At 40.3% G+C, this 21756-nt stretch overlaps 4 protein-coding genes across 4 annotated transcripts; 3 read left to right on the top strand and 1 right to left on the bottom strand.

The window, feature by feature from the left end:
* Positions 1-1173: 1173 nt before the first annotated feature.
* On the top strand, positions 1174-6303 carry arl13a (ADP-ribosylation factor-like 13A). Its single transcript, XM_015948113.3, has 10 exons — positions 1174-1329; positions 2295-2402; positions 2602-2672; positions 2751-3003; positions 3115-3220; positions 4625-4830; positions 4915-5023; positions 5290-5551; positions 5631-5747; positions 5840-6303. Exons 1-10 carry the CDS (start codon positions 1310-1312, stop codon positions 5899-5901), a joined length of 1314 nt encoding a protein of 437 aa, XP_015803599.3. The 5' UTR covers positions 1174-1309; the 3' UTR covers positions 5902-6303.
* A 2695-nt stretch (positions 6304-8998) lies between these two features.
* On the top strand, positions 8999-10010 carry ndufa1 (NADH:ubiquinone oxidoreductase subunit A1). The gene is made up of 3 exons (XM_015948101.3): positions 8999-9224; positions 9314-9403; positions 9861-10010. Exons 1-3 carry the CDS (start codon positions 9123-9125, stop codon positions 9879-9881), a joined length of 213 nt encoding a protein of 70 aa, XP_015803587.1. The 5' UTR covers positions 8999-9122; the 3' UTR covers positions 9882-10010.
* Positions 10011-12699: 2689 nt separating this feature from the next.
* nkap (NFKB activating protein) lies at positions 12700-15346 on the bottom strand. The gene is made up of 8 exons (XM_015948088.3): positions 14826-15346; positions 14378-14458; positions 14207-14271; positions 14032-14127; positions 13893-13935; positions 13615-13812; positions 13348-13497; positions 12700-13187 (listed from the first exon to the last, which is right to left on the bottom strand). Exons 1-8 carry the CDS (start codon positions 15230-15232, stop codon positions 13013-13015), a joined length of 1215 nt encoding a protein of 404 aa, XP_015803574.1. The 5' UTR covers positions 15233-15346; the 3' UTR covers positions 12700-13012.
* Positions 15347-16124: 778 nt separating this feature from the next.
* zbtb33 (zinc finger and BTB domain containing 33) lies at positions 16125-20290 on the top strand. Its single transcript, XM_015948079.3, has 2 exons — positions 16125-16244; positions 17900-20290. Exon 2 carries the CDS (start codon positions 17902-17904, stop codon positions 19720-19722), a length of 1821 nt encoding a protein of 606 aa, XP_015803565.1. The 5' UTR covers positions 16125-16244; positions 17900-17901; the 3' UTR covers positions 19723-20290.
* The last annotated feature ends 1466 nt before the right edge of the window (positions 20291-21756 follow it).

Raw genomic sequence — 21756 nt, forward strand, 5'->3', positions numbered from 1 at the left:
AGGACCTTTAGCTTTGATGTGACCTGCTTTTTGTCCTGCTTGACGCCCCGCTCAGCCAGTGTTTTCACCACTCTGTCGAACAGCTGGCTGTCTCTCACCATCCCCGTAAAAAGGCGACTAATCTGTTCGTCCGCTCGCATGGCCAAAAGCTCCATGGTCTCCGCGTCCGTCCAGTTTCCCATGTTGTAGGTGGTTGAAAGATACTAGTGAGAGAGGCCATGTTTATCTGTGTTTATATCCCTTCCGGCCAGCACTCGGCGCGCAGTATACGTCACTAACGCAACCACCCTCTTTTGCAAAGGGATTAGCTGGGCTGACACGCATTTAGCCGCCAGAGGCGAGGGGCTCATGCGGTAATATTACTATGAGGCTAAGCGCATCAGAATCGAGTTTTATCACCTATCCCCTTTGCTCCTTGCCGCATTTACGAGACCCACAAATTCAGATTTTTCACTCTAATGACGCGATGGTCTGTCTTATAAAAGAGGCAGAAATAATAACATCTGGATCACTCCTGTTACTGGCTTTGGCTCTTCAAAGTATTCTGGAGCTTTTTGCCCATTGGTGTTGAATTACAAATGCTGGTGCTGCAGCGTAAATTTGGTGCAGACTTGGCAACCCTGTGGATTCACAGATTGTAAACAGTAACTGCGTCCCTCTTTAGCTTTTTTGAAAGGAGAAAAACTGACAACCCCCTGGCCGGCTGAGAAAGAAATCTGTTTCAATGTAACCTTTCTTCTGACATGATTGAGACATTAGACTGTTTAGTGATTATTTCATTGTAAAATTTTGTAAAATTTACACCTTTAATAATGATCTATATGGCTGTGTTGATCTCTTTGAGCTGTTGTGTATGATGTTGACCCCAAGTAGATAAGAAAAAAATCAACGTAATCTAATTTAATTACATTGTATTTGAGAAGGTAAATAGGTCAGATAGATGGATATCTACATAAAATCCCTTCACACTCATTAGATACATTGTAGTGCGACACTACGCGACTTGTGTCATGCCATCTGCTCTAAATCCTCATGTCACTTTCTGACTTCACCAAGAAAAGCAGATCATAGTTCGTCACACATCACTCCACCAGACACATTTAGCTCTCCAGGAAAGATTTACGAGAAGGCCCGTGCCACCCAATGGAGCAGTCGACTCAGAGAAGCCTAGGATTGGTCAACATGCCGGCACAGTATTTCCCAGGTTGCACCTCCCACATGAGGTGACCAACGGCTTAGTGTGAGCCTGATTAGTAGTTTCAGCAGGTGGGGACAAGATGTTAGTAGGGATGAGCACCCAAACAAATGAATGGACATAAACATACTTCTGTGAGTATTTTTCAGCATATTGTTGAATATTCATATTTACTTTGTAATTTAATAGCTTTGGCTGAGGTTGGTGCCACTAGGTACAAAACCTTTGGATTCACTGACTCATTGTATTCCACCACCTGTGTGTTTTGCTTGTTGACATGTTGTCCTGCATTGTTTTGTTAAAAAAGTACTAGAATAATATTTCAATGACAACTGAGTAGTTGGTGATATGTTTACATTAAAAACACGTTTTAATAGTTCTTCATAAGTTTCTTACCCTAAATAGCTTAAACACTTTCACACAATTGTGTGCCTAATAAAAAAAAAAATATAATGCGCTCTATTGAAATGTTTTGTTGCTAACATTTAAGGTGTGCATTTATTAAGCAAGGACCACATTAGAATATTTAATATATAAATATATATATATTATTATATATATGTTATATTAAATATTTAAGTTGAAAAAAACATTTTTTAATTAGAGACTATAGTTTTTCAAGACAGAATTCCCTCAAAATTACAAGTACTATGTACAAAAACAAAGTACAAATACAAAATATTAGAGTTAAACAATTGATTTGGACTTTATTGCTCTATATATTTGCTGTTTATATTAACCTTGTTTACATTTGAGGATTCCTTTGTTGTCCTTAACAAATATGGGTCAGCTTGTTGACATTTTGAAAATGGGCCATTCTAACTGGCTTCAGGAGATTACAGTGCCTAACAGATGTACTGGGCAAAACACTCTTAGATCTGCCAGTGTTTAATTTAGACCACGACCTGGCTGTCTCAGGCAAACCTTCTGCTCAGCCCAGACACACTCCCCATTGTTCTCATCTGTCCCTAAAGCCCACAGGAAACAGGCCCAAAGTATCTTTACATTGAACACGGTCGTAAATCTGGATTTCTCAACCTGCAGACCTTTAACATGTGTAACTGTATAACTCATGTTGAGTTTTACCATCTGGCTGCAGGTACCGTTCCCAGAGAAGATGGTGGCCACTGTGCTCACCTCAAGCAAGCATGTTCAACCTGATGAGCAACTGCTGCAGTTGGGTCTCCAAAATACAAGAGCCAATCAGGTACAGAACACACGTTTCATGAGAAAAATAAAGAATTACATTTGACATCTTCCATTTTCCAATTACAATCTACCTACTTAAACTTTGGTAAGAGCAGCAACAGTAAAATATGCTCAACATTTCCCCAGGCATTGTTCACTGTTGACTACAAACAACGCTGTTATTTAAAAATATATCTTAATATATAACTCGTCTGCAGGAAAGTGACCATTCTTGTGGTTGGACTTGACAAAGCAGGAAAAACCTCCTCCATCAGAGGGATGTTGAGAGGTAATAAGTCATTTCAGCAAGAATTTACATTTTTAGAGCAGATAAACAACAACTAACACACCTGTTTCTCTGCATAAGTCACCAACAGTGTAGACACTGGGCCCACCCACAGCTGCATCAGAAATGAGCTGAGGGTTGAGAACTACCTGGTCACACTGCTGGATGCTGGAGGATCCCCAGAGTCGAGGGGAACCTGGAGGGAGCTCTACGCAGAAGCTCATGGTATAATCTTTGTGGTGGACTCCTGTGACAGGCAGAGGATGAAGGAGGCCAGGGAGGTTCTGGCAGACCTGCTGAAGCAGCCGAGGGTGGCAGGAAAACCCATACTAGTGTAATCATACTCTGCTTTTAACCTGGATTTTACATGTAATCCAACACTGTGTTCTGTGGTAGTTGAAGGGTCAAAACAGATTAAGAACAAAGTTGTATTATTTGGTTTCAGGTTGGCAAACAAACAGGATAAGATGAACGCATTGGTGGGGAGTGAAATGATAGAGATTCTGTCTTTAGAGAAGCTGGTTAATCAGAGCCGCTCTCTGTGCCATATTGTGAGTATACTGTAAAACAAAACAATAAATAAATTAAAGGGGACATGCATAATTCACCATTTGTATCCTATTGCCTTTATAAACACTTCAAATTGAAGTAAAAACCTGTTAATCCAATTTCTGCCAGTGTTTGGTTTTAGTAGTTATATGCCTAAAACAAGCTGTTTAAAAAAGTCCCCTTTTGTGATGTCACAAACAGGGAAGGTAGAATAGAAACTCCTTTTACATTCAAGAGAAAGCTGCTGCTGGAGGAGCAACCACTCTACTCTGAGCCCCTCCAAGATTCTTAGCTCATAGCAGCCTGGGCGGAGGATGGGTGGGCGTGGCCAGTTTCAGATTGTTTTCTATCATCTATCTATCTATCTATCTATCTATCTATCTATCTATCTATCTATCTATCTATCTATCTATCTATCATCTATCTATCTATCTATCTATCTATCTATCTATCTATCTATCTATCTATCTATCTATCTATCTATCTATCATATCATCTATCTATCTATCTATCTATCTATCTATCTATCTATCTATCTATCTATCTATCTATCTATCTATCTATCATCTATCTATCTATCTATCTATCATATCATCTATCTATCTATCTATCTATCTATCTATCTATCTATCTATCTATCTATCTATCTATCTATCTATCTATCTATCTATCTATCTATCTATCTATCTACATAAAGGGAAATTGCAGTTTAGGCTTGCATTTTGCACCCCCTGAAATCTGTTTTAATTCAATGTCATAAAAATGAAACAGAAAATCTCCTCCTCGCTGTGCATTCATGTTTTAACACCTTAATCTTACAGCTGAAATGTCTCCTTGGCCTTTATTAGTTTCTACAGGAGCGGTTTATCACTAAATCAAACAAATCAGCTGTGTTCATGATCTAAAACATGCAGGAATCACTTCTCTGAGCAATTCAGAAAACTCCCGATGCTGACTCTTGTTTGACTCCTATTGTGATAGGATGTTCTTTTATTTTTTATTTTTTGGTAGCTTCATCAGATAAATGTTTTCTTTGTTTTTTTTCTGAAGCCCCACCATGATGAACACGTTACAGTAAATGCTAACCAGCTATACAGTAGCTTGTCTGTTCTGAGGTATAAACATGGATTTCCGTAAACCGTAACTTTGAGAGACTTCAAGCCAGAGAGGCTGAAGATGAAAACGGGGTATTCTGCTCACAGGGGCGGAGAGGGCTGAGAGTTTTCATTGAGACTTTAAAGGATCGTTTTAGCACATATTGGCTCAAGAAAATTATTTTTAAAACATGAAAAAGTTGCATAGTATGGCTTTGAGAAAATGGTAACAGTATGTCCCCTTTAAAGTAATGGGGTAAATACATGCATATGGCCAGCAAACATAGTGACCTTTTTTGCTTCTTTTCTTAGGAACCATGTTCAGCCTTAATGGACCTGCGACGCTGGTCAGACAGAAAGACTTTGCGAGGCCTTCGCTGGTTACTGCGTGCTGTTTGTCTGGATTACCCAGAGCTCTGTGCTCGGGTGGCCCAGGACAGCAGGAGGCCTCTGGAGTCGAGAAAACGGGAAAAGAAAGGAAAATCTGGGAAAATACATAGAAAAACAAAAGTTGAACGGTAATCAAAGCTTTGAGAGGAGTCAAGGCTCAAAGTTACATTATCTGTGTTTAATATTTTTGGCAAATCTTGTCTTGATTTCAGAACACGATCCAGCAAGTCAGATCTGCGTCAGGTCCATCGGCCCAGAGAGAACGAGAAAAGGGCCAGCGGTGAAGGAAAACTGCAGCCCATTAGGAACATCCTGCAAAGGGTTAGAAAATAGCATTTTATGTTATGTTTCCAATAATACTTTGACTTTTCACTCATAAATTAATAAAATTCTTGCTTTTTAGACTTATTTAGACACTTGTTTGAATTTTGCCTTGTCATTTTTATTTTGTTACTTGGGATTGAATGTGCCAATTTAAACTTCCAGCTACACAAATGTGTAAAATTTACAGCGTTGGTTTGAATGAATGCAGTCTTTTCTTTACACAAAGTCGGCTGTGAGACAGACTGAATGTGTTATTTCCCCAGGAGAACACACTGGAAAAGAAGCTAAGGACAAAGAAGAAGAAGAAACCAGTTAAGCTCAACAGTGACGAACAAGATGAAGAGTCTCAGGAACAGGAAGAAGATGGTGAAAACAATGAAGGTGAACAGGACAACTCTCACAGAGACAAAGCCAGCAGTGCTCTGATCCCTCCGAAAAAAGGCAAACAGAAATGCAAAACAAAGGTGAAAGAAGAGTCACTGGGCGCTGCTGAATCACTGGAAAACAATGAGGCGCGTCTGAAAGGTTGGCATTTTCTATCATTCAGCCTCAGTTTTGTATTATTTTGGCTTTAAAAACAGCTAATATCTGACTTTATTTCTAGCTAAAGGAGAAAGACGGAAAAAAAAGAAAGTTGTGAAAGTTAAAAGAAAAAACAAAATCAACACAGAGGGAACACCTGGAGCCTACTCTCGGCCTGTGGATCTGTCTTCCACCTTTGGTGAGCCCAATAGACTTTTTTCTTCCTACCAGTTAGGACAACAATAACAAAACCACAACTTTGATTTAAACATATCATTTTTCTATTTATAGACCTCTACCAAAAGGCAATTCTGGCTCTGAAGGAGCGTCAGGACCAGGGACAGAGACAGTGAACCCTGAAGAAGTATTGTCTGTTAAAGAAACAGCTGTTTTACATTTTTAAAAGTCACACCAACTTACTACCTTATTCCTGAGCCTTTGAGGACAAACCGCAGTGTGCTGTGAAGGAAGGGTTTGATCACATTCTAACAATAACACAACAATGTTAAATATAAACATGGCCAAAATATTGACATTTTGTAGACATTTCTGAAGTTTGAAATTATTATTTTTTAAATTGTATACTTTATTACGATTCTCTGAGAACTGTTCAGTTGTGAGCTGCACTCTCGGAAAAGAATGCCATTTTGACTTTTGACAAAACTTTAGAAAAATTTGATCTGTGATTTGATAAGTGTAAATAATAAACAGGATTTGTGATTTGGTGGGTGTAAATAATAAACATTTTGTCAATACCCTTGCATGGTCTTTCTTTTGTGTGTTTTTTCCCCTGTATTCTCATTACATCAGCTGCAGCGGCTGGACTCAGGAAGTAGATGATCTCAAACGTTAAAGTTTAAGTTAAAATCCCACTAGTTGTCACACTGGTGTGTGACATTTGTTTTCCAGAATTGACCCATCCTCTGCGAGAGCGGTGAGCAGCAGACACAGCCATGCTAGAGAACCATTTGGTGGTTTAACCCCCCAATCAAACATTTGGAGGCATGTCAGAATATGTGGTGCTCTAGAACTGGTTTGGGAATCTGATAATAAATGTGCCGCGACCACTTTGCCAGGAGATTTTTCAGCTTTGTGGCCTCTTTCACTTTTACTCAGCCAGGGGGTATACTCTGGACCTTGGTTTTTACCCTGGGTTTTAATATTGACAGTATTTGTTCCGAGGATGTTTATATTTCAGATAATCAATGCATTTTCTTCAACTTGTCATTTTCTGCATTCTCATCTCCTGCTCACCGTTTCTCATCTGTCTGAGTGTTCCTTCTCTGTGGCCATCTCCAAGTTTCGGTCCTCCCTCATCCATGGTGTCCCACAAGGTTATGTGCTGGGGCCTCTACTGTTCTTCCTCTATCTGCGTTCTCTTCAGCACAACCTAAGCTCTTTTAAAGGAACTGGCTAGGAACATTCTACAGCTGAATGAAGAAAAGACTGAGATCCTCATCTGTGCCCCAGGCAAGCTGGTTCTCAAAGTCAGAAGCCCTTTTTTAAGGCACATCATGTCGGCAAATCAGCAAAATACTGCTGCCACAGTGTATCTTATGAACGCGCCGTGGCGGAATGCTGTTGGTGGAATTTTGTGGCTTTCGTGCTTGGTAGTAATATTATCAAACTGCCAAGCTTGCCAACCATTTTACACAATGCAACAGAGAGAGGTTTCATGATCACGTGGGGAGTTAGTGCTAAGCTCCGGCCAGCAACAACTATATTGAAAATGAAAGTAAACACGGGCAGTAGATTTTGCTGTTGTAAACAGAACCAGTTGAGATGATATACTGGAGTGATGCAGAGCTCCGTTAGAGCTGGAGGTCAAATCACCAGAGGCTGCACAGGGACTGTGGAGGACACACACCTTTATGAGTGGCTTGTCAAAAAACCTTATTGAGTGCGGCCTTGATTGCAATGAAAAGCAAGTTATGTCCAAGTTAAACGAACATCCATGGCAGTGCAGGGACCGCCTCCCATACCCCTTTATACTGTCATTGCATAATCTTTTATGAAAAGGACACAATTGTGCAACGATACTATCCCCGTCTGACCACTTATAAAATGACCTAAGGCTCCCAGATGATGCTGCGTTGTTTGTGGCAAATTGGCGCCATTTTTTTTCTAAAGAGGCTAGAGACTCTCTTGGTCAGCTTGCTTCCCACACCAAACCCTCTGTCAGGAATCTTGTTGTGACCTCTGACCCAGCTCTCACCCTAGATTCTCATGTCAGTTTTCTTGTTCGCCCGTCCTTCTTCCATCTCAGGAATGTTGCCAAGCTGAATCCAATTCTGTCCCGCCCTGAACTTATGATTGTTATCCGCACTTTATCTCCTCACGCTTAGACCACTGCAACTTGTCTGAGCAAAACCTCCCTTAAAGTGAGGGTCAAGGCAGGGGTGGAGACGCATTTCATCCACACTTACAGCATTCTGGAGGATTTCCTGTAAAACGTGATCATTAGATGAAAAGGGGAGGAGGGCATTTTTTTCAAGAAGGCCAGCGGCTCCAAGCTCTAATGTGTCATATCAGCAGGTGAGTGGCTGAGCCAGGTGGAGGTGTGGCTGCTTCACCTGGAGACCAGTGCAGTGCAGCCACGTAGTAATTAGCTGACGTCACGTTTTTCATCTTAGCCTATAGCCACAGCTGGTTCTAAATAAATGTAGAGCAGAGTTTTAACCTGAAGATGGGAGATAGAATTACGGTTTTGGGCTGAAATATTAAATTTAAAGTAAAATGCAATTAACTGCCAAACTAATGATTACACATGTGTACAGCACAATTAGACGCTCATCTATACAGGTTATCAGCAAAAAAAAAAAAAAAAAAAAAGTTAATTTAGGTGTTACTTGCTCTTTAACCGTCTACAGATGGTTCAGAATGTCTGTGCTCGGCACTGAAAAAACATTTTTAAACTGTTATTTCTGATCATAATCGGCCACTCTGAGTTTTTCTTACAGGCTGAACATGAAAATAGTCTCCTACACCTACCTCTTGCATTAGCTTCTGATAGAAAATAGATGGTGAAACTCTTGATTTTGAAAAACCTGACAGATCTACCTCACGCACATTCATGGACTCACGCATCTTCACTCATGACGAAGATGGCTGTTGTTAGTTTAGCATCCAGGAAACAGCAGAGAACATCTTGGCTGGTAATAGCTAACCATTAGCCTTAGCAACCCCACCACACAGCTGAACTTCTCCAGTCTTGAGTTATTTTGTGGAGATAAAACATCAATGTTGCATAACAGAGTCAGTGGTTGAGTTGTGCTGCTGTTATCCAATCCGAGGCGAGATGTCCAAATATCTGGAAACAGGACTATAACTCCTGCCATGTTAAGCTGTCCTCTGATGTGGCTTTCAGCTAGTTCCTGAAACAGGTGAATCTGAGCTTTAGTTTGAGTGCTTTTATTATGAAAAGCTTAAACAGGAAGCTTTTCTGCGCGTACCGGAAGTAGGGTCATGAGGACGGGTGACATTTTGCTAAGTCCTTTAGCAAAATAAACGCCTGCCGGGGGTTTTCGGGCTCCTTAGTTGTTCTTTTAGCGCGTTTCAGTAACAAGTAGTCAACATGTGGTATGAAATTCTCCCCGGCCTGAGCCTTATGGCCGTGTGTTTGATGATTCCCGGGTTCGCCACCAATTACATTCACAAGTTCACCCATGGAGGAAAGGTGAGCGCCACACTGCCTCGCTCTAGGAAGCCTAACGTGTTTGTTTCTGTTTAAAACTGTATTATAAAACATGCCTGTGTCCTCTATAGGAGAAAAGAGTCGCTCGGGTACCATGGCAGTGGTATTTGATGGAAAGGGACAAGAGGGTATCAGGAACGGGTCGCTACTTCGACTCCAAGGTGAATCTCCGGTTTCTTGTTAGTTAAATAGAATAAAAACATGAAGCTTTGGCGATTAAAACATTAACGTTATTTCCTCTGTCACCTCCCCTGCTATGCATGATCATTGTTTTTTCATTTTCAATCAATTTAAATGATTTTCAAGTTATCCCTAAACCACACACACACACACACACACACACACACGGTCCCACATATTATAACTAAAGACCAACACATTCACATTCACTATCCACGTGTTATAGACAGGAGAATAAAGGCTTTACAATCACTGGAGGAGATAACATGGATCTATGAAAATACTAAACACTTCATGTATAAAAAAGCTAAAAAATAATCCTAACATTTATTTATTTTTACTGTATTTTACATGATTTTATGATTTTCATAAACAGCCGTTCCATTTGCAGCCGTCTTCTAAACAAAAACTGAATCTACCTACTTATCTTCTCACCAGGGACTGGAGAACATCAAATGATGATGAGGATCACAACAACCCTGAAGATCACAAAGTTTATGCTTGTAAATTTAAATAGATATATACCATTGCTTTGTTAGCTTTTGTTTTTTCCCTCCAAGTCTGATTAATTAAACTTTTCCATACACATGAAAAGTGTTTTTATTGAGTAGTAGAAGCAACAAATCCGGGAGGGTTTTTAAAGAAATGCTTGACTTTTATTTCCCACCGTGTATGTTAGATGAAAGTTTTTATATTTTTTTTGTGAAGATTAGCTTATTTAATTTTCTTGCTGGATATTTTAAAAGCACTTGTCATCCATTGGCCAACATGCAGCTGGTTTAAGAAGCATTATTCTACTTCTGTAGCGTACCAAATGGCCAAGTATTTCCCCCAAAATTACCAGAAGTTAACTTTAAACTTACAGCCCAAACTTCTTCATACAGGCCAATCTGACACCATGGCACCTGTGAACGTCACGAGTCCTCAAGGCTGCAGGACTTCTTATCTATCCTCTTTGAATAAAGCTAACCTTCCCTGGCTCATACATCAGCTTACTAATTCGTCTTCTATAATCAGATTTTATTGAATGAACAATTTGTTTGAATCCAAAGTGTTTTAATAATGTGTTCAATACTTTACAATAATGAATGATGGGTTAAAATGAGTATTTTTCCTATAATGATTCCTTTCATACCTTAAATTACACTAACCCACTGTGCAAAGACCTAGTTTGGACGTCCTACAGACGTGGTTTGGACTGACGGACTCAATATAGACATGATCTGCACATCCATGCAACATTGACTGTTTGCAGGGAATACATTCAGTTTAAATACCAAAGTCTTTGTCCACAGTGGACCAAATGCACCTGTTTTTACTCTTGTAGTTTTGCTCATTTGTGGAAGTCAGACAGAAGGTCTCAGTTGTCTGGTTTCTGTAACAGTTCATCAAAAACGATGATGGAGGATTAGGGTTTACTGGTGAGGTCACACCAGTGAAGTTGTTCCACACTGAACTCGTTGAACATCAACAGAACTTGCTTTGTGTGCTGAAGCAGTCATGTTGGAATAGAAAAGGGCCTTCTCTAAGGCAGGGTTCATACATCTATACTAAAATCTAATTTAGGCATTTTAAAGCTTTCAAGATGTCCCAGCACCAGTGACGATATGCATGTTTAAACAGCACGTGATTGCTCAGAACAATTAAGCTTTTTTGCCTAAATAAAATTTATTGTGCTACAAATGATTTGTTTTAAGGACTTAATTAAAAAGTTGGAAGAGCCAGGTTAATTGTACAATATGTAAGAATTTTAGGGTGACGTAATGTCAAAACAGTCTGACTCAGTGTTGTTGGAAAGAAGGTCACATTGAAACAGCTGGGGGGTTGTAAGTTTTTCTCCTTAAAAAAAAGCTAAAGAGGGATGTTTTCAGTTCACCGTTTACACTTTGTAAGCCTGCAAAGTTTACAGAGGCTGCACCGGAAAAACTGCAGCATTCTGTAAACAGGAGTGACCCAAAAGTTTTTTCTCGTACCCCTAAGAAGCCATGACATCTTTTGGTTTTTACTTTTATTGGGTGAAGCAGGCTAGAGGCTAATGTTGAGCTAACAGTGCTAACAGTAAATTAGAAGAGGATATTTTATATAGCGCCCCTTAAGATAAAAATCACCTGGTGCTTCACAAAAACAATAAAATTTAGTATAAAAAATGTATTAAAAATATGTTTAAAAGGAGAAAACAAAAAATGTAAGGATAGGTAGAGAGAAATTAATAGAAAAGAGGGGAATCAATGGATCCTGGGAAAGGCAGTATAAGAACAGAAAAAGGAGAGGGTTAGAAGCAAATAGTGGACTTTAAAATTATCTCAAGCTATTTTTTCAACTACCAACAACTCAATATTACAGTTAAATGTTGTTATCAGCAGTGGTGCGGTGGTTAGAGCCTTGCAGCAAGAAGGTCCTGGGTTCGCTTCCCGGCCTGGGATCTTTCTGAATGGAGTTTGCATGTTCTCTCCGGGTACTCCGGCTTCCTCCCACAGTCCAAAAACATGACTGTTAGGTTGATTGGTCTGTCTAAATTGTCCTTAGGTGTGAGTGTGTGTGTGTGATTGTTTGTCCTGTGTGTCTCTGCCCTGCGATGGACTGGCACTCTGTCCAGGGTGTACCCCGCCTGATTGCCCGTTGACCGCTGGAGATAGGCACCAGTCCCCCCGTGACCTTACATGGACAAGCGGGTTCAGACAATGGATGGATGGATGGATGTACTTATCAGCTTACTAATTCGTCTTCTAGAATCTTTTGGCCCCGAGCTGAAAAAGGCAGCCATAAAACTCACAGGAGTGAGAGTCACACACTCTGTTTAGAAAATGAGCTACAGAAACCAAATTTGACCACAGGATCATTCTTACATACCTTTAAAGTGTCGCCATAACGTTGAAACCAGCATTGACCAGAACATTTTGGGACGGTGAAGCGTTGGAGTTAAGGAGTCAGGCCCAAACCCTAAGAAGGGCACCAAACCATGAACCCTCCACCAAACCAACTATACCTAACAAAAGGGAAACTTTACAAACCGCCTTGTAGCAAAGGTGGAAACTAAAACATCCTGATGCTTGATATCACTTAGCTCTTTCATGATGTCCATTTTGGGCAACAAATGATTGAAAACAGAGTGCTGTGGCTCGGGGCTTCAAAGCAATTAAAAACACAATTTTAAAGATTTTTCCTAACTTATAGTTTGAGCTTTTCTATAAAATTAAAATATTATAAAGTTCATTTTGTTAGATCTTTGAACAAACTAGGAAGTTAATAAAAATGTTAATAGGCAGAAATGGTGACATTTCCAAATTATTATGATCTTTTATTTTTTTCCTTGTGGTTTTACAGAAAATATGAACTTAAGGTAATGGATGCTTCCTGATTCCAGTCAGAAATGTGAAGAGGAAAAACATATGTGGACAATTAATTAGCTCTGCTGTATTAGGGAATATTTACAAGGAATAAAGAATAAACAGGGAGGAAAATCCATGAACATTTTAGACATTATTTTACAATCAACAAATTAAATTGTATACATCAGGAAGGTTTAATGCCTCTTAAAACTAAAACACCAGCCGGGAAGTCACTAGACAAGAAAAGAGCCTTTGAACCTTTCACTTTTCTTCTTTGCCTTTGGTTTTTCTGTACACCATCTCTCTGAAGCTTGACAAGATCTTGCTTTCCCTCTTTCTCCTTTCTTCCTGGTTGAACGATGCCAGAGCTCTCTTTTCATCCGCGCTGTAGATCTGGTTTTCCTTTCTCAGACGCACAGCCTCCATACGGCGATGTCTGCCGGGCGACAACAAACCAGCTATCAAAATTATACCCGAAAATAGACTTTACACACGCTAACGATAAAAACCTGCTTTTTTAAAGGACAGCTGTAAGGACAAGATTTTAAACTGAAAAGAGATTAGTCTAAGTTTACAGAATGGCAAACAATTCATACCTGCTGCCGCTCATTACATAACCAGATTTCTCAAAATCGGCAATCTCATCGCTGGTGAGGCCAATTTCTCCTCTTCTCGGGATACGTTTGCCTGCTTTCACGTACTCTGCCATGGCGGCGCCTTCACCCGGCAGCAAGGCATGACCAAAACTAAAGGAAAATAAGAAGACTTCCATTAAAAATGCAAAACACTTGCAGGCCTCTTGTTTTTTTTTAAATAAACAAGAGTTGCCAGGTTTTTATTTTGAAAATCCCTCAGAAACTCACTCCAGTGGTCTCTCATCCTGAGACGTGTGAGTGAGCGGAGCTTCAGGACCAACGATTTGTTCATCCATGCAGGTTTTCTCCACCCACATCAAGCCAGAAGGATCGTCCTCCTCCTTTTCTTCGTCAGACTCTTCGCTGCTCGAGTCACTAGACTCTTTCCGATTTTTCTTCATCTTCTTCTTCTTAGACCTCTTAGACCTTTATGAGAAATGTTTTGTTTAGCCTCCCCCCACAAAGACAACCTACATGTGTGGTAAAACTAGCCATTAGTTGCTTACTTTTTGCCTTTCTTCTTCTTTTTCTTCTTTTTTACTTCTTCTTCTGTTAGGTAAAAAAATAATCCAGATTACAAAATAAGAAACAAACAGAATACTAATGAGATTTCTTCCAATACGTGCAATTATTCATAGCTGTTACCATCTGAATCCGATTCCAGCTCACTGTCCTCCGAGTGCTTCTTGGTCTTTCTTTTCTTGGACTTCTTTTTCTTCTTCTTTTTCTTTTTCTTTTCCTCTGATGAGCACCAAAATGATTTCAAATGCAGACAGACCTGTTTTTACACCACTGACGATTTCCACATGTTGAGGTTTACCTTCAGAACTTGACTCAGAACTGCTGTTTTTGCCATCTTCTTCAACTGGTGTGAATTCATCAGAGCTAAGGGGGAGAAGCAAGATTACATTTTTTTAAAGGAAGAAAAAATAAATGCCGACCCCGAAACAAACCTGAAATGGCTTCCTGTGATGGGGAATTCTGGACTTACTCTGGTTCTTTTACTCTTGGCGAGTATCCCCAAACTTCAGGACAGCCAAGTTCACCGATCCTCTCCCTCTCCTGCAGACGCCTGGAGCACAAAGGAAGACAGGTCGGTCTGCTGCTGGTCCAAAACATTTACAGCTTCTATCTATTTATGCAGTTCTGCATTTGAAATATATGAAGCATTGTTAAAACCAAACAAAAAACTACAATGTTGTCTAAAGAAGGAAATGGTTTAAAATAACTAAAAACAGACAGCTTTCATGTTTTTCGGCTAAAAATTTAGGAATCTGAACTTGACATTTATTGTAAACAAATTGTAAGTCGCTTTGGATAAGAGCGTCTGCCAGATAAATAAACATAAACATTTATCACATCTTACTTTCATTTTTTTTAAAAGGATCTCGGGTACATCTGACTGAGATCATTTAAGTGTTGAACTTTAATAATGCTACCTGGCTATAAAAGCCTCTTGTCTCTGCCTTTGGACATCATCTCTCTGCTGCTGGTAATAATAATCATCCTTAAAACTGCCATGTTTTCCAGAGGTTTCCCGCTCCCAGTGGTTCTGGTTGTTGCTGTGGATGTGACGCTCCCGGGACCTGGAGCGGCTTCGACGGGGACTTCCAATGCGAATTCGTCTGATGTTTTTGGCCTCTCTGAAGCGACGCTCCCGTTCCTCGCGCTCCCTCTCTCGGTTGCGTCGTTTCGGGAGTTTGGGCCCAAAGCTATACGGGGACAGGCTCCGTTCACGGCTGTCTCCGCTCCGGTTTCGGCTACGAGAACGCGCCCGGAGTCTCCGGGCTCGAGGACTACGGGGTTCTCCGCCACCGTCGGAGCTTGACCCATCCGACAGAGGCATCCTCACTTACTAATTAAAACGTAGTAAAACAGACCTCGCTTTGCTGCTTTCAGTACGCCAGCAATAACAGGAAGTGCTTTTGGGTCCGTCCCTGAAAAAAGCACCACTATCCTCACAAACAAAGCAAAGAATTGTTCCGCTATTTCGTAGCTCAAACGGAGCTCAAATTACAGCTTCACAGCATAATACCCATAACACAAACACATTTATGATCATAAAATTTTATTTCAAAACACAAAATTATTTCAATTGAACAGGTTGTTTTTAGTTGTTTATTTGCCCAATCAAGTTGTTAGTATGTTTTATTTTAAAAGGATCACTACTGAGTGATTTTAAGGACGTTTCTACTCACAGTCTAGTTGTATCCATCCACGTACTGTGCTTTATTCTAAGCTAAAGCAAAAGGAGTACAGTTGGGCCAGGAGAACGACTGGGCTGGGTAAAAATGTGTTTTCCCTACTTATCTAACTCTGGGAAATATGTCACAGACAACATTTCAGTTTTGGGTGGAATCTTCATTTAAAACACTTACTGAACTTTGATATTGTGAAAGCTTTCAGAAATACTGTTTTACCAAGAATCAAAATACATCAGTTATTATTATATAATTTTTTACACTCTATTTTGTCACAAAGAGACTGTCCTCTAAAGCTATATTTATTTCTCACAAACTGCAAATATTATTGTGTATGTTAAATCGTTGCTTCAAACGATTAAATAAGTAGATTTTATGTTTAAATTCGAAATGTTTCTTTACGCGGGTAAAATTGGGTAGTACCCATAGACTGTACATATACAGTATGTATATGTACATACTGTGTTTGTACACAGTATGTACATATACATACTCTTTCTACACTCACGGGTAGTACTAAACGTAATGTGGTACTTCCGGTGGTGCAGCAAGGAAATTCCGGTGTTGTGCCGAAAAAAAATAACACCCTCAGAAATTAACTTGCTGGTAGACGCGCATTTATTGGGCTTAGTGGTGGCTCACATTTCACGATTACAGGTAAATCATATATATAGTATCTGTTGTTTATATATTATATACGTTTTAGTCAGAGAGCCTTTCAATAACACGGTTCTTGTGTTTGATGCAGACATGCTAATATGATGCTAACGGCAGGCCGCGCTTCCTCATTAGAACGAGAAACCAGCATCACCTTTGTTAGCAGGCTAACAACAGCGGCTGTATTCCATGTTAGTGATGAATTATTAAGGAATAATATATTTATTTCTAGTTGCTTAGCCCTTCGGTAATGGTCTGAAAGCTTCAGTTTAAACTTCTAAACTCACGTTAATGACATTAAGTTACAAAACCTCACCCAAAGTAACATTTAACAACTGTTAGCCGTGTCAAAGAGATTGTGCTTGTAGGCTGACAAACACAGTGTCAAGCAGATTCATTTTTAACATAACATCGACTTTTTAATTTTTGTTAACTAAATAATTTGACTGACAAAATGGTGTCTTTCTTAATAGTTTATTTGTAGGTTATAAGCTAGTAAATTCCTTTGGTAATATAATGCTTTAAACTGAGCTGTAATCAGAGGCGTTTTGAAGTAAAATTAGGAAAATGTTAAATATTTGACAAATCTTCATATTGTTATTAAACGTTTAATTGCCACGTTTGTGTTTTAGTTTTAGATTTCAAACTATTCTTTCTGGGAGGATTCATCATTTAGCATCATGTTTCAGACTATATGATTTTAATGTATTTTTAAATCACTATACTTGTTTTTATATGTGTTTCAAAACTTTGTAGCATCTGTTCAGAGAGATGATCGTTCATTCATTAAGTCACTTATTTTCCACATTATTCTTGAATTGTTGTTTATTGCGATGTTGTTTGAGAAATAATTATTCTGTCATAAAGCCTAGTTCATGTTTGGAAATATTTCAAAAGCATCAGTTTTCTTCATTTGTGTCTTCATTGATCATATCAGCATTTATATTGTTGTTTGGTCTCCATTAGAAACACAGAAGCATCTGGACTAGAAATAGATTCAAAAATGCTAAATTTTACAAAGAATCAGAAAAGTGTCAGGTTAACCTTACATTTATAACCTTTGCAGATAGCAGTGGTAGAAGACGTACTTGATAAAAGTAGAGATAAATGGTTAAACATTACTTAATTAAATGTGTACGTATCCAAGAAATGTATGACTTAAGTGTTAAAGTATGAATTTTCAAAAGTACTTGAAAGTAAAATGTAGCAGTATATAACTAACATTTAAACATGCGCAATGTATTTAGACGTGTGCTGTACAGTAATATTACCTTTGGGACTGCAGTCTGGCGTGGACAAGGGCGCGCACTTCCGGTCGCCATTGGACCGGGGGCAGGGTGGGGGTCGGACAAAACACAAATGAAAGTACTTTTACTTTTTAGTAAATGTAATGGAGTAGAAAGTACAGATAATCGCTTTAAAATGTAGTGGAGTAAAAGTGTGCCTCAAGAAAATTAAATAAAGCACAGAGATACAGAAAAGTTTGATTTAAGTTTAGTAAGTACTTGTACTTTGTTACATTGCATCACTAGCAGATAGGAGAGTTGTTTTTGATCTGCTGCTGTGGAACCGACAGCTAAGATAAGCATGATTTTGTAAAACTGCCATAACTGTCTGTAAGTCTCATTGATTCTGATTCATTTGTCTTTCTGTAGCAATGCCGAGTTTAAAACTGATATCTGCGACCGACACCCAGTACTCAGCGGGTATACTGAAGTCCCTGAATAATCAGCGAGCTCATGGGTTGTTTTGTGATGTCACCATCATCATCCAGGACAAGAAATTCAGAGCTCATAAAACAATCCTGTCTGCTTCTAGCACATACTTTCACCAACTCTTCACCGTTGCCGGACAGGTGATCGAGCTGAACTTTATCAGGCCGGAAATCTTTGAGCAGATTCTCAACTACATTTACAGCTCCAAGGTTGTCCGCATTCGTTCAGACATGCTTGAGGAGCTCATAAATGCTGGACAGATTCTGGGAGTCAAGTTCATTGCAAACTTGGGTTTGCCATTGTCACAGGTCAAAGGCCTTCCTGGTGTGTCTAAAGAGACGGAACACAAAAGCGACACAACCCCAGAGAGCATGCCGATCATCACGGAATCCTTCTCCATTTCTGCAGAAGAATTTAACCAGACAAACAAACCTGCGGGAGTTGAGGAGGACTCAGACAATGACGTCGTGTTTGTCTCATGCACAGATGCTCAAATTAGAGCAGCCGGTGAAAGGTCTGCAGTCATCGATTTGGACAAAGACGATTCAGATAGCTCCGGATCAAAGCAAAATTTGGAGTCAAATAATAATAAAGGCACTTGTGAACATGTAGTAAAAGCCACGCCCCCTCAGAAAACACACGCTGCTAAGCCTCCCTTTACCCTGAACAGCCCCCTCCGCAGTCCTGACAGCAGCTCCAGCCTTCCTATGTCCCCTGCCAGAGTTCCTCCAGAAAGCATTTCCTCAGCTCCAACGAAATCCAACGACCTCCCCTCTGAGAGCAACAACGTGATGGGAGTCCAGAAGAAGCACATTGCCACTTCGATCCAGCAAGGGGATTTTAAGATAAAGCTTTTAGATGTTTCTGAAATTGCAGCCCTTCGATCTAACACGGGCGTGCCACACACAGAAGCTAAAAAGACCGTGACCCTCAATACTCCTACGGAAATGGATTCGATTTCATCAGACTGCAAAGTTTATGCCAACATTGGAGAAAATACTTTTGATATTGTCTCGGCCAAAGAAGATCCTGGAGAGGGAGGCTCTAAAGCCGGTAAAGGAAAGAGAGCCTTAATGGCAACGCCCTTGAAAGCCTTTGATAAAAAACCTTTGTCACAAAGTCATGGCCCTAACAGGAAGAGGTCCAAAACAGAGATCGATGATCACTACGAGGTTGTCATGGACGGGAAGACTTTCTATGTTTGCGCTGTGTGTAAGCGCCCCTACGTGTGTGTCACTAGTCTTCGTCGCCACTTTAACACACACTCGTGGGAAAAGAAGTACCCCTGCCGCTTCTGTGACAAGGTCTTTGCTATGGCTGAATACAGAACTAAACATGAGGTCCACCACACAGGAGAGAGGAGGTACCAGTGCTTGCTGTGCAATGAAATGTTTCAGAACTACCAGATAATCTCCAGTCACTGCAAGCAAGTCCACAACCAGGATCCCAGCGGGAGGAAGGACAAAGATGACGCTAACAACAGCTTATACCGTCTGCTGCCATTTAAAATGGGGCAGGTGAAGAACTCATGGGTTACCGATGAGGTTCCCGTCATATCTGAGGTTGGCAGCATGCATCATGTAAACGCGTCTGGAGACGATGTCCACTCTTTTAACCAAAGAGGGATGCTGAACTGGGACGAGATCTTCACCGAGCCCGAGGCTCCCATGGTGCCAGATGCCAGCCCCCAGCCAGGGTCCACGGTGAGCTCGCCTCCTCAGGGAGCCTCAGAGTTTGAGTATATCACACCAGAGACCTACTGAGGGACAATCACCGCTCCTCATTACACGTGCCTTTTGGCTTTCAGTTTCCTTATGAATCCTCAGTTTCATCCCAGCGATCCAAATCCACTTCAATCTATAAAAACCCAATGCTTCTTCCAAGAGTACAATCTTTTAAAGTAGAGGATTTTGTTTTTAATCAAGTTTTTATTCAAACTTTATTATTATGAAGTTGCAGTTTGTGAATCTGGAACTAAAAAGTTCTACTCTTATTGTAAAATAATGACTTTCTAGCAGTGCACTTAAAAATGCAAACACACTTGTTGCGTCAGCATCTAAAGGGTTAATGCATGGTTGGGTTTGCTTTTGATTAGTGAAAATAGTATTAAACTTTTGTAGCAATAGAGACTTAGTCATTATGCATTCAAGACTCTAGTCGGGTTTATGTGTTGGTAGCAAAACTACACAGACTTCACTGGAGCCAGTTGCCCAGCGCAGCATGATATAATCTGAAATCAGGATGTAATCATGTTTAAAATGGTTGTTTATTTATTGTTTGTGAGTTCATTCCCAACTCTATGTAGAATAAATTGAACACAGATAACATGAACAGGTGAAGTTTCTTTAAGATGTTCGTCTCACCGAGCTAACACTTATGACCTTTTTGGGTCCTTTGTGCTCACATTCAGGAATAGCTCAGATTATGTGATAAAGAATCACAGCAGCACCATGAAATGTGACTTTTGAACCAGATGATGGTTTAGCTCATGTACAGTGGGGCAAAAAAGTATTTAGTCAGCCACCGGTTGTGCAAGTTCTCCCACTTAAAATGGTGACAGAGGTCAGTAATTTACATCATAGGTACACTTCAACTGTGAGAGACACAATGTGAAAAAAAATCCATGAATTCACATGGCAGGATTTTTAAAGAATCTATTTGTAAATCAGGGTGGAAAATAAGTATTTGGTCACTTCAAACAAGGAAAATCTCTGGCTCTCACAGACCTGTAACGTCTTCTCTAAGAAGCTTTTCTGTCCTCCACTCATTACTTGTATTAATGGCACCTGTTTGAACTCATTATCTGTATAAAAGACACCTGTCCACAGCCTCAAACAGTCAGATTCCAAACTCCACTATGGCCAAGACCAAAGAGCTTTTGAAGGACACCAGGAAAAGAATTGTAGACCTGCACCAGACTGGGAAGAGTGAATCTACAATAGGCAAGCAGCTTGGTGTGAAAAAATCAACTGTGGGAGCAATTATCAGAAAATGGAAGACATACAAGACCACTGATAATCTCCCTCGATCTGGGGCTCCACGCAAGATCTCATCCCGTGGGGTCAAAATGATCATGAGAACGGTGAGCAAGAATCCCAGAACCACACTGGGGGACCTGGTGAATGACCTGCAGAGAGCTGGGACCACAGTAACAAAGGTCACCATCAGTAACACACTACAACGGCAGGAAATCAAATCCTGCAGTACCAGACGTGTTCCGCTGCTGAAGCCAGTGCATGTCCAGGCCCGTCTGAAGTTTGCAAGAGAGCACATGGATGATACAGCAGAGGATTGGGAGAATGTCATGTGGTCAGATGAAACCAAAGTAGAACTTTTTGGTATAAACTCAACTCGTCGTGTTTGGAGGAAGAAGAATACTGAGTTGCATCCCAAGAACACCATACCTACTGTGAAGCATGGGGGTGGGAACATCATGCTTTGGGGCTGTTTTTCTGCTAAGGGGACAGGACGACTGATCCGTGTTAAGGACAGAATGAATGGGGCCATGTATCGTGAGATTCTGAGCCAAAACCTCCTTCCATCAGTGAGAGCTTTGAAGATGAAACGTGGCTGGGTCTTCCAACACGACAATGATCCCAAACACACCGCCCGGGCAACAAAGGAGTGGCTCCGTAAGAAGCATTTGAAAGTCCTGGAGTGGCCTAGCCAGTCTCCAGACCTCAACCCCATAGAAAATCTGTGGAGGGAGTTGAAAGTCCGTGTTGCTCGGCGACAGCCCCAAAACATCACTGCTCTCGAGAAGATCTGCATGGAGGAATGGGCCAAAATACCAGCTA

This window comes from Nothobranchius furzeri, chromosome 1, assembly GCF_043380555.1.
Source record: "Nothobranchius furzeri strain GRZ-AD chromosome 1, NfurGRZ-RIMD1, whole genome shotgun sequence".
Classification (NCBI taxonomy): domain Eukaryota; kingdom Metazoa; phylum Chordata; class Actinopteri; order Cyprinodontiformes; family Nothobranchiidae; genus Nothobranchius; species Nothobranchius furzeri.

What these genes read in the sequence shown, in the direction of transcription:
- nkap (XM_015948088.3), bottom strand. Translation starts at nt 15,232, where the DNA reads ATGCCTCTGTCGGATGGGTCAAGCTCCGACGGTGGCGGAGAACCCCGT. An exon ending in CCAAGAGTAAAAGAACCAGA is followed by an intron (nt 14,272 to 14,377) that starts GTAAGTCCAGAA and finishes TCTCCCCCTTAG; the next exon opens with CTCTGATGAATTCACACCAG. An exon ending in TATGTAATGAGCGGCAGCAG is followed by an intron (nt 13,188 to 13,347) that starts GTATGAATTGTT and finishes GTCGCCCGGCAG; the next exon opens with ACATCGCCGTATGGAGGCTG.
- arl13a (XM_015948113.3), top strand. Translation starts at nt 1,310, where the DNA reads ATGGACATAAACATACTTCT. An exon ending in ATGGACATAAACATACTTCT is followed by an intron (nt 1,330 to 2,294) that starts GTGAGTATTTTT and finishes ATCTGGCTGCAG; the next exon opens with GTACCGTTCCCAGAGAAGAT. An exon ending in GCCGCTCTCTGTGCCATATT is followed by an intron (nt 3,221 to 4,624) that starts GTGAGTATACTG and finishes TTCTTTTCTTAG; the next exon opens with GAACCATGTTCAGCCTTAAT.
- zbtb33 (XM_015948079.3), top strand. Translation starts at nt 17,902, where the DNA reads ATGCCGAGTTTAAAACTGATATCTGCGACCGACACCCAGTACTCAGCG.
- ndufa1 (XM_015948101.3), top strand. Translation starts at nt 9,123, where the DNA reads ATGTGGTATGAAATTCTCCCCGGCCTGAGCCTTATGGCCGTGTGTTTG. An exon ending in AGTTCACCCATGGAGGAAAG is followed by an intron (nt 9,225 to 9,313) that starts GTGAGCGCCACA and finishes TGTCCTCTATAG; the next exon opens with GAGAAAAGAGTCGCTCGGGT. An exon ending in GTCGCTACTTCGACTCCAAG is followed by an intron (nt 9,404 to 9,860) that starts GTGAATCTCCGG and finishes TCTTCTCACCAG; the next exon opens with GGACTGGAGAACATCAAATG.